Consider the following 14,789-nt stretch of genomic DNA (forward strand, 5'->3'; position numbering starts at 1 on the left):
CTTACAGTGGTATCTGCCATCATGTTGTATTAGTTTATAACTCATTCAGTCCAACACTGCTGTGCCGTGCCTGTATGTGTAAATGAGCACTGTTGGTTTGCTCTAAACCGGCAACAAATTCCGTGTATGCTCAGGCATACTTGGCCAATAAAGCTGATTCTGATGCATGTGAATATCCTGTAAACTGGTGTAAGGGTTGATATTTGGATTAAATGAAAGAAAATGAATGAAAAGCCATTCGAGTTAACAATTTTCCACAATTAACACATTTATTAGATATTTACAAAATAGTTTGACAAATGAAGTTAGCTTTTCACATGGTACAACTCAAAACCAATATAAAAATCTCTTAGTGACATTAATTTCAGAGTATTGTGATCAGTTCATTCCTTATGAGGCGCAAGTAAATTAGGGGTCCCTATACGATCAACATCAAATGTTATATCATAAGAAATACACTTAAAATTTGTGTAGTGATTCTGTTTGAGATTCATATGTCCGCTGAAACTGAAGTTAAAATAATTTTTAGCATAGAATTATACATACTCATTCAGATCACATACATCAGACAAGTTTGTCAGGAGATTGAGGTCATTGATGAGTGTTATTAGCATGAAATATTAACATCTAATTATCTAAAATGATACGATTTATAAATACACAATTTAGCTCTAGAAAAAGCTTATAATTCAGCTGTAATGGCGACTCAGCATTTAAAATTTAGAACATGCTTTCTGAAAACTGGGCATCGAACATGTATAGTTTGGAAGAGACAGAATATATTTATGACAGGGGAAAAAGGTTTTGTACAATTTAACATATAGCGCAAGGAATGAACATGCATTGACATTAGATCTGGTTTACAAGAACAAAACCTGATAAAAAGGCAATTTGAATACATAAGATGGAGCGACCATCCAAGTGCCTAAGGAAATGTCACCCATGTTGAGAAATCGCTTACATGCTTTGCATTGCCCAAGTAAAAATTGGGCAATGCAATTTTGTACCGACACATGCATTCAATCCCCCCACCCTCCACCCAACTCTCAAAAGAAATTCAAAACACCTCAAATATACTGTTAAGGATTGATGTATACACATACAGTGACATCTGGATTTAGCATTTGCAACTATACAGAGGATATAGAGATAAAGCCTTGTCTCCATCAGTAAAAGGCACCCCATAACACTTGGAAGTTACTTTTGTGGCTCAGAGAGATGTTGGGGTGCCATTGTGCATAATCCAGACATCCAAAGACAAAATGGCACCCCACTGCATAAGGCAATTCTAAGGACTGAGCAGAGGAAGTAAAGCATGAATCAACAGATAGAAGGAAAAGACATAGAGGCAGTGCACGTAATGTGCTACAGATGTTGTCACAAGCAGTTAGAAGACACTTTAATGTCAGCACAGGTCTGTTGTTGAACATGTAGTAGGTTCAGTGCATGCACAATAGGTGAATATTTTTTACAGTCAATCCTCCAATAAAAAATGCATTATGAAATTATTCTTAATGTACATTTTACTTCCTCTAAGAAGTTTTGGTCTTGCTTGCATTCATGATGATCAGCAAAAAAAACCTGTAAATTACAAGCTCGAAAACTGCTTATTTTATCAGTGCTGTAAAAAATAAAGGATTTAATGTCTTGAATACATATTTACACTGCTGAAGCCAAATGATAAAATGCAATTGGTAGAAAAATAATTGCTTTCATACTGTGGCTCAAAGTGAGGGAAAGACAATACATTTTTCTCTTGGAAGTGCTTATGTTTCTGATCCTACATATTTAGACAGATTATACTGACTGCAATAACTATTTTGGAATTTATGATTCCAGCTTTAGGAGCATGTATTTAACATACATCTGGTTCTGAACAACAATCTTTACAGTTCACAGTCAGACCCAGCTGTACAGTATTAATACAGAGAGTTAAAAGGTGTTTAGGCATAAAGTTAGAGATGCTCATGTTGATACATGAGGGAAAAAAGGCAAAATATTTTCATTAATAGACAACGTTTAAGCTGAAAATGTTTAAAGGATGAAGGCATTTGCGAGGAGGTTTGACAGTAAATATAAGTCTTGGTTAGCAGTCTCTAATGAAACTTGCATAATAGCATGAATATGACAAGAGATGGTTTGTGCAAATGTTAAATTAAAAAAACAAAAAAAAACAAAAAACATTATATACTACAGTGTATATACACAGGGTAAACTGTTAACACATTCAGATCAGATAAATATTGGCATTAGGGACTGTAAAACCAAATAAAATTCATCACGGTAAGAAAGGACTTACTGAATGTAGTGAACTATGAAAATTCTCCATCTGATGAAGATACTGTGTTTTCCAGTCAATATTGACAATTTGGTCCCAACACAATCAGTGTCAGCTCAGGTGCATATGATCACTGTTCATTAGACAGACCAGTTAAAAGGAGGTAAATATATCTTAGAAACTACAGCTACTCATGTCAACAATCCACTAATCGTACAAGGCCCAATGAAGATAAAACAGGTCTACCTGACGATTTTTGCTAAGTCTGTAAGTAATTGAAAAAGTACTGAAATTCAAATGTCAATTGCTGTATTAAAAAGATGTTAGAATTTTTAACTTGGACTCACGCTTTAGTGTCCAAAATGATTTTACGCTTAATAATACAACTTAGCATTTTTAATGTAATACAGATATGATGAATGCTCATATGTGACTAGAACAGGGGGAGAAAAGTCCCATAACACTCACCTCCAAACCCTTTTCATATGTTACAATTATTTTCATAAAGCTCACAAACTGGGTGTAGAGGGAGTATACAGGCATTATATTTAGTGTCCTAAATCATCATCTAATCAAAATATCAATACACAGCAAAGCCAAAGCTGTGCTGGATTTATAGAAGCGGAAATGAGGCACACTTAACATGAAGTGCAGCTCATCACACACTGAAAGTGCGTTGTTGTTGCGTCTTTTCCTCTTGGTCACCGGCTTTTGTCACAAGCATAGACGGGCCAACTGATGATTTGAAGGGAAACTCGGATCATATTATTAAATGGCTTTTCCTTATTAGGGGATGTGGCTTTCCTGAAATCTTACAGCAGCTTCTGGTTTGGGTTTCTTCAGTGTCTCAGGAGTCTTCAGTCATCTTCAGTAGCTCTAGGAAGGCACCAACAGCTCCAAAATATCCCTGTGGAACAGAAGCAGAGCATTCTATTATATTTCCATACATGCTCATTTCATATGATGTGGCATCTGTTAAGGCCTTTGATCAACGGATTGCTGATATTTTGACATACTGTATATAAAGTACATTCAGACATTTGGGGAAAGTAATTTTGTTTGGAAAGAAATTAATAGTTTAATTCAGCAAGGATACACTGAATTGATGAAAAGTGACAGTAAAGACATTTATAATGTTACTAAAGATTTCTATTTGACATCAATGCTTCTCTTTTTTTATAAAATAATCCTGAATAAAGGTATCATGGTTTCTACAAAAATAAAAATCAACATTGATAATAATAAGAAAAGCTTCTTGAGCACCAAATTAGCATATTATACGTTTTTCTGAAGGATCATGTGAGACAATTCAGGTTTGCCACCACAATAATAAATTACAACTTAAAATGTGTCCAATTTTTTTATTGTAATAACATTTCACAATATTACAATTTTACTGTACTTTTAAACAAGTAAGTGCAGCCTTTGTTAGCATAAGAGAAAATCTTAAAAACATTCTAAATATACATTTAAATGATAGTGTACATAAAATATAGAATTTAATAATATCTTATGAGACATACATAACATAGCTGAACCTAAATGGGTTATTTTACATAATATTTTCTTAAAGTGCACAATATTTGACAGCAGAAATCAACATTATCCATTGACAGTAGATTTTGGATCTTTTGGACACAAGGGGGAGCTAAAAGTCCCGTTAATCAGCAAAGCAGTCATGCAGTGACAAGCACAGACTATTGCAGGAGAGGATTTATATTTTTTATTTTATAAATCCTAATGCAAATAGTGCTCATTTTCATCATAATTCCTAATATTAAAATACTCATATTCATCTTTAGTAACACATTTCACTGTTATTTACCATCTTTTCTGGTCTCAATTTTCTTCAACTGTACCTATATCTGAATAACGGGACTGAACAGGACTGAAATGTACAATGTGAAAAAACTAGAACATCTTGTTATAATCAATGAATCTGCCTACATGTGTATTAAAAATGTTGGAGTAAATATATTGAAATTGACTTCTAAGTGAGGAGTTGTGACTCAAAGAGAAGTTACATCAGCAAAATTACATTTCTGACTTTTACGGAATATTCAACGAATTTTTATATTTCAATATTTTTGTCCAGTCTTTAAAGACTTCAAATTTTAAATGTGTATGAAAATTAACTAAAAGCCACAAAACTCAAATTCTGATTTCGTGGGGTGTTTCAAAGCATCTAATTTTAATTTATAATCTATAATGTCTCCACTATAAATAATCTCATGTGTATCAAAACATTGTTAATAATATGTGTGTGGTTATAAAATGCCATATATTGGCTTGGCTGATACATTGATTGAACACTATGGAGAATGTTACGGTAAGTCTTTATTAATTAAACTAATTTTAGCATTGACAGGGAATTAAAATGATAAAAAAAAAAAAGTGTTTACTTACTTCATGTTCTAAGAAAAGGGCTTTCAGTTGACCGTTAGACCAGAAGTCCATGGCGTAAGCTAGCAGCTTAGTTGATACAGTGTTGATCCGAAGGAAATTCCCAACAAAAACCACTTTATCGATATTCTGGAGGATATAAAACACAAAAACAGACAGTCAGAATAAACAGTGATACTGTTCCAAATTTGAATTTGATGAAGAGAAAACAGGAAGTATCCACATTACACATGTTGACTTTTACACCAGAGTATTTTAGGGGGGGAAAAAAGTTAATCCATCTTGTGGCTGTTCCGTGTGCTGTGATAGCCCTGTACAATGCTGCTTGATCTCCATGCCACAAGACAACACTGTAAAGAAGCTCAGAGCACACAGAGTTCAGGCCCATCTTTAGTACCACAGACTTGGTCTTGATATTGTTTGTGTCATGGGGTAATGCCCATTGAATTAAACTTATGCATTTTTAATAAAACAAAATCAATCTATGTGGCTGGAAGCCTGGAAATATGGATAGAAACAGTTATTAAACATGATAAGTGAGCTTTTGCATTAAGAGAAAATGTTTTCAAACCTCGTTCACTGCACACATGCGGGCGATGGAGCCGATGTTGTTTGTGATGGTGACAAGAGTAGCCCTGGCCAGGTCCTCTTTACTTATACTATCACGTTTTTCCTTGCTCATCATATGACCAAAACTAACAAATTAAAGAAAAAAAGAAGTGTAAAGATTTTTTTTAATCACAAATATGATCATTTTTACAAATGAATGCTGGCAAATCTGTCTGTACCTGGATGCAACAGCAGAACCCTGGAGACCGAAGCGTTCATAATCGCCACCGTAAATGTCCTTCACAAGTTTGTCCACATTTGTGCTGTCCCCTTTAGCTGCCATCTCTAAGGCTTCCTCAAATGTATCACAGCCGGTCAGCAAGCAACACAGGCCTAGAAACGTACCACCTCCTAAACTGAATCACAACCAATGAAGCAAATGAATGTCAGAGTATTTAAAGATTGTTGCATTGCTTTAAGTAGGTTCATTAGAGATCTTGTTTTTACAACAAATGTAACAATTTTCATTACAAAATAACATCCACAACAACAAAATCATCATTTATCATTTTATCATTCATAATTTTTACTTTACAGTTAAAGGAACAGTTCACTTAAAAAATGAAAATTCTGTCATAATTTACTCACCCTCAAGTTGTTTCAAACCTGTATGCATTTCTTTCTTCTGTTGAACACAAAAGAAGATATTTTGAATGTTGGTAACCAAACAGTTGATGGACCCCATTGACATCCATAGTATTTTTTTCCTACCATTGAAGTCAATGGGGTCCATCAACTATCTGGTTACAGACATCCTTCAAAATATCTTCTTTTGTGTTCAGCAGAAGAAAGAAATGCATACAGGTTTGAAACAGCTTGAGGGTGAGTAAATTATGACAGAATTTTCATTTTTAAGTGAACTATTCCTTTAAAGCTGCACTATGGACTGTCATGTGACATCCTTTCATAAATTATCTTCAAAACCAATCATAACTGTAAGTGGAAGAACTGATGCTGGTGTCAGGTTTTGCTTATGATTTACTGATCTTATTCACTCTTTTTTCTTTATATGTACACAATGTATTTATGTATGCTGTGTTGTTGGGTGTGTTGATGTGTGAATATGTTTGTTGCTCAGTTGTTCTTTAAGTGACATTAAAGACATTTGTAAGTAAAAAAAAAAAAAAAAAAAAGCTGCACTATGGAACTTTAGCCTCTTTATCGCCATCTGTGGTTGAAACATAAATATGCAAGGTTTTTTTTGATGATGTTCTTGTTGTTCATTTGATACTGTGGCCATGAATTTAGAATTTGTTCCCACAACTTATTCATTCATGTCCACAATTTCTAAATTCTTTCTTTTGTTCTAGTTAAATCGTTAACAGAACATCTTGTTCATCTTGAGGTTAATTCTCGTTTGTTACGCAGCACGTTTGTGCTTCCACAAGAACCAATGAAGTTTGCTCCTGCACGTCATGCAAGTACGGTTGAGCTTCTGTTTATGTTCGCCGATCAATCTGTGAATAAAAGCCTAAATTCAATCAGTTCATCATATGTGTGATATGTGATCGTCAAAGTGATTGTGATCACATCAAAGTGATCGTGTCTCTTCAGAAAATTTGGACTAAACCACTCAATTCATATGGATTCGTTTTACGATCTCTTTATGAACTTTTTGAAGCATCAATGTGGTAGTCACGTAGCTGTCATTGGAGAGACAGAAATCTCTCAGATTTTATAAAAAATATCTTAATTTGTGTTCCAAAGATGAACGAAAGTCTTTTGGACTAAAGCGCTAAATTAATATGGATTAGTTTTACAATCTCTTTATGAACTTTTTGAAGCGCCAATGTGGTAGTTGCGTAGCTGTCAATGGAGGGTGATTATTTTGGGTGAATAACCTTTTAACTAAAATGACCAAACAAATTTACAAGTAAAACAAATTTCTCCGTACTTTGGCAATGCACTTATGTGGGAATAAATATGATGGTTTGAGGTTTATCTATGGTTCTGAAATAACATATCTGATAAAAATGTCATCAAGTCAGGAAGTAAAATATCTGCCGCTGTAGTAGCCAGATCTTCTTTTCTTACGTATGCAAGTCACGTATACAAGCAAGGACAAGTGACATAAACCTGAAATGAACACGTTTGCTTAGCTACATGAAAAAGATGATGCAGGAATTCACCTAGTGCCCGTGACCCGCTTGTAATCATCCTTGGAGTAGACGGCCAGGATGCTAACCCCCGAGCCAATGTTTACCAGCAACATAGGGAAGGGGTTCTCCAGGCTAAACGGCCTCTTGACACAGTTTTCAGGGTCAGAGGGATTTTGGAAAAAATAACACTCTGGATGGCCATTGAACCCGACTGAGTCAACATACAGCAGACCATGAATAAGACAGTCCAGTTCATCCAGCTTCTGCAGCTCCAAACTAGCCACCTGTGGGAACAAATAATTACACAATCATAAATGTGAAAGGGCGTATCCGATGTTAGCAATTTCTTGTCCTGATAACAGTAATAGGATAAGTAGCAGCAAGATAATCAGTCATTGTCAACAAAACACTAGCCTGGCACGGATCAACATATTTTTCGCATTCAATCTTTTGCGAATATTATAAAATCCATTATTATGTTGCCATTCCTCTGTGGATCATGTACCGTTCTGAAGTCTTCCTCAAACTTGTAAGCGCCCCCACCCGTGGCGCACAGCGTGGTGTGCAGGCTGGAGAAGTTCTTGTCTTGGCCCATTTGGATGAAGCGGTGCATGTCTTGAGTGGGGAACCGAATGAAGTGCAGGTTGCCTTTGCGGCCACACATGGTGAGGTTCTTCAACTCCAGGTGAACGTCACGGATACCTGTGTTTCCATAGGCTACGTTGGAGGTGAGGTAGCGGCGGATGCTCTTCAGGCTCTCCACTTCCTCTTGTTCTTCTTCAGCAGCGATGTCCTTGGGCTCAAAGTAAACCAGCTTTACCAGGGTGCCTCCGATATCCATTCCAAACCATGGAAAGGCTGAAACAAAAACAAGTTTTAGAAAGGGAAATTTCAATTCTTTTCAAACAGCATAACCTGAATATTTCTGTGTGGTATCAATTGGGGTGAAATGGGACTCAAAAAAGTGATGTTGGATTATTGGCAATACTTGAATAATTTTTTTAAATGTTTTTACGATTTTAGTTATAGTATATAGACCCTTTCCAAAAAATTAGAATATCATGGAAAAGTTTATTTATTTCCATAATTCCATTCAAAACTTCCATAGATTATAGATTCAGGGCCCACAACTTAAACGATTTCAAGTATTTCGTTGTTTATTTGTACATAATTTGGGCTTCCAGCTCATAAAACCCACGAAAACAGGATTTCAAAAAATTATAATATTACATGAAATCACACAGTAATTACACAGTGATACCATGGTCATTGAACCAGGTTTTGGTTATTTTGGCAGTGTGGGCAGGTGCAAATCCTGCTGGAAAATGAAGGAAGCATGAAGTGCTCTGAAAATGTCCTGGTAGACGCTGCGTTGACTCTGGATTTAATAAAGCACAGTGGACCAAAGTCCTCTTTTCTGAGAGCAAATTTTGCAACTCATTTGGAAACCAAGGTCCCAGAGTCTGGAGGAAGAATGGAGAGGCACACAATCCAAGATGCTTGAAGTCCAGTGTGAAGTTTCCACAGTCTGTGTTGGTTTGGGGAGCCATGTCATCGGCTGGTGTTGGTCCACTGTGCTGTCCACTCAACGCAGCCGTCTACCAGGACATTTTCAGAGCACTTCATACTTCCTTCAGCAGACAAGCTTTATGGAGATGCTGACTTCATTTTCCAGCAGGATTTGCACCTGCCCACACTGCCAAAAGAACCAAAACCTGGTTCAATGACCATGGCATCACTGTGTAAGTACTGCGTGATTTCATGTGATATTCTAATTTTTTTAAATCCTGTTTTCGTGGGTTTTATGAGCTGGAAGCCCAAATTATGTACGAATAAACAACTAAATACTTGAAATCTTTAAGTTGTGGGCCCTGAATCTATAATCTATGGAAGTTTAACGTTTTGAATTGAATTATGGAAATAAATAAACTTTTCCATGATATTCTAATTGTTGGAAAGGGTCTGTATTGGTATATAAGTATATTAATGATACTGTCTGATTGCAAATTACTATGACTACTTTGGCAGAGGGAAAAAAGAGATTATTTTGGTCTATTCACACTGTGGCGCCTTTTGTTGCCATGGTAACAGCAGTTTCAAAGAGATTGCCTTGCTATTCAGAGAAACAGCCTGTCTTTAAAATAAAAGTTACCCATCTCACACAATCTTTCCAGCATAAAAGTATATCTTGGAAAAAAAAAAAAAAAAAAAAACAAACAAAAAAACGGTTTAGACTTACCTTACTTATATAACAACAGTATTTCTTTTAGTAACCTTAGTGAATCAGTGAAATGTTTTTTTTTTATTGTTTGAGAGAAAGCAGTTTCTTATGTCATTGATTAGTTAAGGCAGTCTGCGTTTAGATCATTGATGATAATGTAGCTGGCAGACATACATGTGGGTGAAAGGTGTGTGTACTCCTTGTCTCAGAGAGCAAAGTACTCCAAAGTCACCAAGAACACAGTGACATTACAGCAGACAAAAAGTGAGGTTACAGCAGTTTACAATAAACATATTTTAAAACAATATTGAATATCAACAACGCATAACTACATACTTAAACTAGCTATGAATGCATTACTGTTACTGCAACTACTTGATTAGTAGGTTTGACAGTAAACTTCAAAAAGATGCAAAAATCTAATCATAAAAAAGTTTTTTTTTTTTTAAATGTTTTTACTGTCTCGTACTGATGTCATTGATTAAATATCATGCAAGACCTTACCTTGCTTTTTCACAATTAGTTTCATACTTTCAGGTGAGACAGACAGGATTATGCAGACAGCAATGAAGTCTGGCGATCTAATCAATATATGAATATATCATTCAAATGCAGCTGTCAGAAGAATAAATGTGTTCATGTTAGCTGGCAGGTGTGCTATTGCCTTTTTATGTTTATTTTACAAGAACTGTAAAGTCTGCAAGCTCATACGGAGCGATTTCCCCACCCCGTTGTGTGATACTTCCCTCTCATTGGCTGCTCAAGCATCCCTTTCATATCTGGCGTGTTTTGGCCACACCCCGTTACTGATCTGGCCAATGGAATCCTCACAGCAAACATCACATTGATTTCACAACACCCGGTCTTTCAGAAACACACAAACCTCTTAATACAGGCCAATTTGAAAATTTTAAGCTATTTTTCTTGTAAATGATCCTCTTGTTGTTGTTGTTGTTTTTTTTAATTGCGAAGAAAACAATAAAATTGGTTCATTACTTCCGGGACTTCATGACACTGAACAGGCTCTCATTTTCAGGATCTTGATACAAATATGAATAAAAAACGTAATGCGAAAAATTCTGATTCATCGTTACAAACACTTTAGTCAAACAGTTAGAAAATAAATTTTACATTTTAACATACAGTTTATTTATCGTGAAGATACGAAAAATGAATGCGTCGATTAAATTAAAATAAATAAATAAAATTCAAGTTTTTATGCCCCGGAATCGTTTTTAGTTGCTTAAATTATAGATTTTAAAATAAAAAATAAATAAACCATACCTCCAAAAAAAAAAAAAAATGCATTTACTGTATTTCTATGTTGTGTTAATTGTAAATGTTCCGTTTAAGTTACAATTTAATATGAACGTGAAAATTCCGACTTACGTGGTCTGTTCTTCTTTCCCGAATCCACGCGTCTCCTGAGTCTGCAGCGCTTCGCAGGCGAACCATTGTTGTGTACATCCTGATGAAGATGGTGGAAATTTTCAATACCATTATGGCTACCGCTACTGTCACTAGCACCCAGACCACCTCCGCTAGACGAAATACAGTCCCCGCTACCGGACTGCGGGGTGTGAAATCCGTTCACTGAACCGTTCGTGTAGTGCGTCGTTCCGTTTTGATCGGATGTTTCAGCATTTTCCATTATTTACGTAGCAAATGTAAACGCTCGGAAGACAGATGCGTATAGCGACTCGACGTTTCGAAGGCGCTTCAAAATGTAGGCTACAATTGTTTTATCGGAATTCTACATAAATGCTGATGTGTTGTAAAGAGATGAAGACAATAGATAGGTCTTCAACATCTTATTCGAGGTCACTGTCGGTCATTTCGTCTTTACACGCTGTATGGCTGTTTCCGAGTCAAACAGCCGGTACATGCGACGTCACTAAGGAAAATGCCTCTCCCTCTGCTGAAACGTCATGTTTCAGAGCCGCCTACTTACATGTAGCATAGGCTACTATTTGCTAATGTATCATACAGCAGGCATTTAAAAGCTGACAAAGCGTTCGCGTAACATAGGCTAAGTAGAATTATGTAGGTCTAGTCTTGATTAATTTTAGAACACTGGGAGAGAAAGTCTTCTTCAAATGTCACTTTTTAGACTGAATGGTCTAGTGTAGGCTATTCAATGGATACCATGTGTTGTCAAACCAGGTATTAGGCTAAATAAAACTGCACAACCAAACATACAACACCCGCTGACAATGTGCACGCCATTTTAATACATGAGTTGTTCGTCCTCTTCAGTTTTTAAATTTATTTCATATTCTAAGCAAGATTCTTTTGCATCACTCAGTTATGATGACTGTTAGCCTTTGTGAGGGTGGACAAATTATCAAAAAGAGCAAGGTTTGGATATCAGTCTTCAACTGGGCCACTATAACAGAAGTGAATATGAAATTAATTCTCAGCAATTCCCACATAAGAAGAAAGCCAAAAAAAAGTTTACGGTCAGTATCACCATGCAAAACATTTCAAATAACTTCTACCTACCTATATTCAGTTTACCATGCTGTATAAAGGAATCGTTGAGAAAACCTAAAAAAAATCTGCATAACGCAATGCATTCAGATGTTTAGGTTCTCTCAACTATTGTCTTAAAAATATCCCAAGTAGCCTACTTTTTCAATTTGAATTTGTTCATTCATTGTAAGCAAAATGCCTAATGCAAGATTCATAATGGCAACAACAGACTTCATGTTAAAAAAATTAAATAACACAAATTGAGCTAGCCTATAGGCATATATTTTCATATATATATATATATATATATATATATATATATATATATATATATATATATATAGCAAAAATATTTAAAGGTTGTACATAGACCTCAACGCCTGTCATACAAAATGCAAGGACAATAAACAAATGTAAAAAGATGAGCTCTTCACTTCATAAAACAACAAATAACTAACAATAATGACAAAACAAAAGTTTAAAAAAGGCCAGAAAACAGAGAAACAATAATCCCATTACAGTAACTGCTCAATTTGGAATGATACAGTGCATGCTGGGAACTCAGTATTGTTAAATTTACATTTTGGGGAATTCTATTGGTCTAACATGGGTTTTTTCTTAGTATTTAGCATGTAAAATGCACATTTTGCACACCAGCATGAAATGTAAATCAATTGTTGTTCCGTCTTAACATTTCTTAAAGTGGTATTGCCTCAAGAGGGCGCTATTGCCTCAAGAGGGCACCCGCCTTGCTGCTGAGTGGTTTGCATCTGTATACTCCTTATAGCTTTCTCTTTTGAATCTTTATTTACTATCATTCCTTGTTGTTTATGCTAAATATAACTTACTCATCACCACACATTAACCTGACATCGCTAGCTTCAATCTAAAACGTTATCGCTAGCACAACACGCTAGTAATTCACTAGCCTGTTAACATGCCATCCGTGACTGCCGTCTTTATTTATTTATTTTTGAGTCTATCAAACAACTGTGGTGAGTAGGATTCAATCAACAAACACGGTGAGTCATGTCATCTCGTCTTATTTTCACTTGCACTTCGTGCCACATGTATAACACCAAACTTTAATTGTAGGATAGTAAGGATGGTAAGACTGCAAGGGCTTTAGATACTGCTTTGGATGCGACTAGCTTAGTGAACTCTGTACATTGTTCGGTTCCGGCTGTAGAGCCCATGTGTAAGGATGATAAAAATGATGTCATACTCATACATTGCTTGTCATTGAATAAGTTGATACAAGTTAAAATATACTTAAAATGGTCCATAAAAAGGAGAAAGTTAAAATACACTTATAAATTGTAGATCAGTAATCCATTGCTCTTTGGGTAAAAGAGGCTAAAGAGATTAATAAGATAAAAAGACAAGACAATCTGTGTTTAAAATGCTGTTTTATTGTTTTATTGTATAACATTTAAATTACAATATGTTTGCTTGTTTACATAAGTTTAAAGGGATAGTTCACTTTGAAATAAAATTTTGGTATGTTTTAGCTTACCTCAAGGGCATCCAAGATGTAGGTGTCTTTTTTTCCGCAGTAGTTTCACTAGTATCTATACACCAGATGTCCCCTTCGCTACTGCAGTTCATTGGAACGAAACCGTAGCCAAGGCGACATCTATGTATATATCTATACCCGCCCGCGCCGTTTGATCATTTGGACGTGTGCTGTGTTCAAGAGATAACAACGATATAAATACTGTTCGTTTTCTCACACAAACCGCTTGTTTCGTGTCTTAGGCCGTCAATGTGTACTTACGATGGGGAATTGTTTAATTTGGACGATGGGGAAATGTTTTAATTTGGACTCTGTGCTTGTGTTTTGAGACAGTGACCATCGACCTGCATTATATGACTGACAGACAAGAACGGTTTGACCTAAAAATATCAAAATTGAAACTACTGCGGAAACAAAGACACCTACATCTTGGATGCCCTTGAGGTAAGCTAAAACATATCAAAAATTAATTTCAAAGTGAACTATCCCTTTAAGTACCAGTTTGTGATTGATCGCTAATGCCTTGTTCAGTAAGGATCTGTTAACGATTAATAATCATAGACAGTATAAGAAGTGGACAGAGCCATCCATTGGATCTCAATTGAGACAAGTGAAGCCCATTTTTAGCGATTTTTTAGGACTTCCGTTCCTGACGCGCTGACTCAAACAGAGCTTGACGACGTAGATGTGACGTGAGCAACCCGTCTAACTTCTAGTGGCTGTGGCATGAGAAATCTGAATCATTCCCTTCCGAAACTTGCAGAGACGGAGAGCGTGAGTAGGAGCTGTCCATGATCTTGGAGCAGGAGAAACTTTTGCTAAGTATTCTGATGAATTATTTTGTCATTTTACCTCCACGTCCCCCCGATTGCCCGCGAGCTTCTCCTCCTGTCCATACGGTAATCTCTCTACTGTGCGACAGAGAGTCGCGTGGTTATGACGCAATCGTTAGCCTACTTTTACAAAAACTGCTTCTACGGGGCCATAACATAAGCTACAAGGTAATGGAGCATTTTATACATTGTCGTGCTTCTTTAGAAATAAATAATGGACAAATGGAGTCTTCAAACGCCTCAGATGTAAAGTTATTCGCTGTCAAAGTGACGCCAAAATGAATGGGAGTCAATGGGATGCTAACACAAGTGAAGTTCTGCTACAAGATGGTGGCACGCGGCCGGCTTCAACTTCCGG

General features: G+C 36.1%; 1 protein-coding gene across 1 annotated transcript; it reads right to left on the reverse strand.

The window, feature by feature from the left end:
- Positions 1–240: 240 nt before the first annotated feature.
- On the reverse strand, positions 241–11,535 carry pank1b (pantothenate kinase 1b). Its single transcript, XM_081392829.1, has 7 exons — positions 11,000–11,535; positions 7,895–8,247; positions 7,420–7,673; positions 5,470–5,646; positions 5,253–5,376; positions 4,685–4,810; positions 241–3,185 (listed from the first exon to the last, which is right to left on the reverse strand). The coding sequence occupies exons 1-7, from the start codon at positions 11,259–11,261 to the stop codon at positions 3,126–3,128; spliced, it is 1,356 nt and encodes a 451-aa protein (XP_081248955.1). The 5' UTR covers positions 11,262–11,535; the 3' UTR covers positions 241–3,125.
- Positions 11,536–14,789: the final 3,254 nt, after the last annotated feature.

Source organism: Scardinius erythrophthalmus, assembly GCF_964197995.2.
Source record: "Scardinius erythrophthalmus genome assembly, chromosome: 18".
NCBI classification, from domain to species: Eukaryota; Metazoa; Chordata; class Actinopteri; order Cypriniformes; family Leuciscidae; genus Scardinius; species Scardinius erythrophthalmus.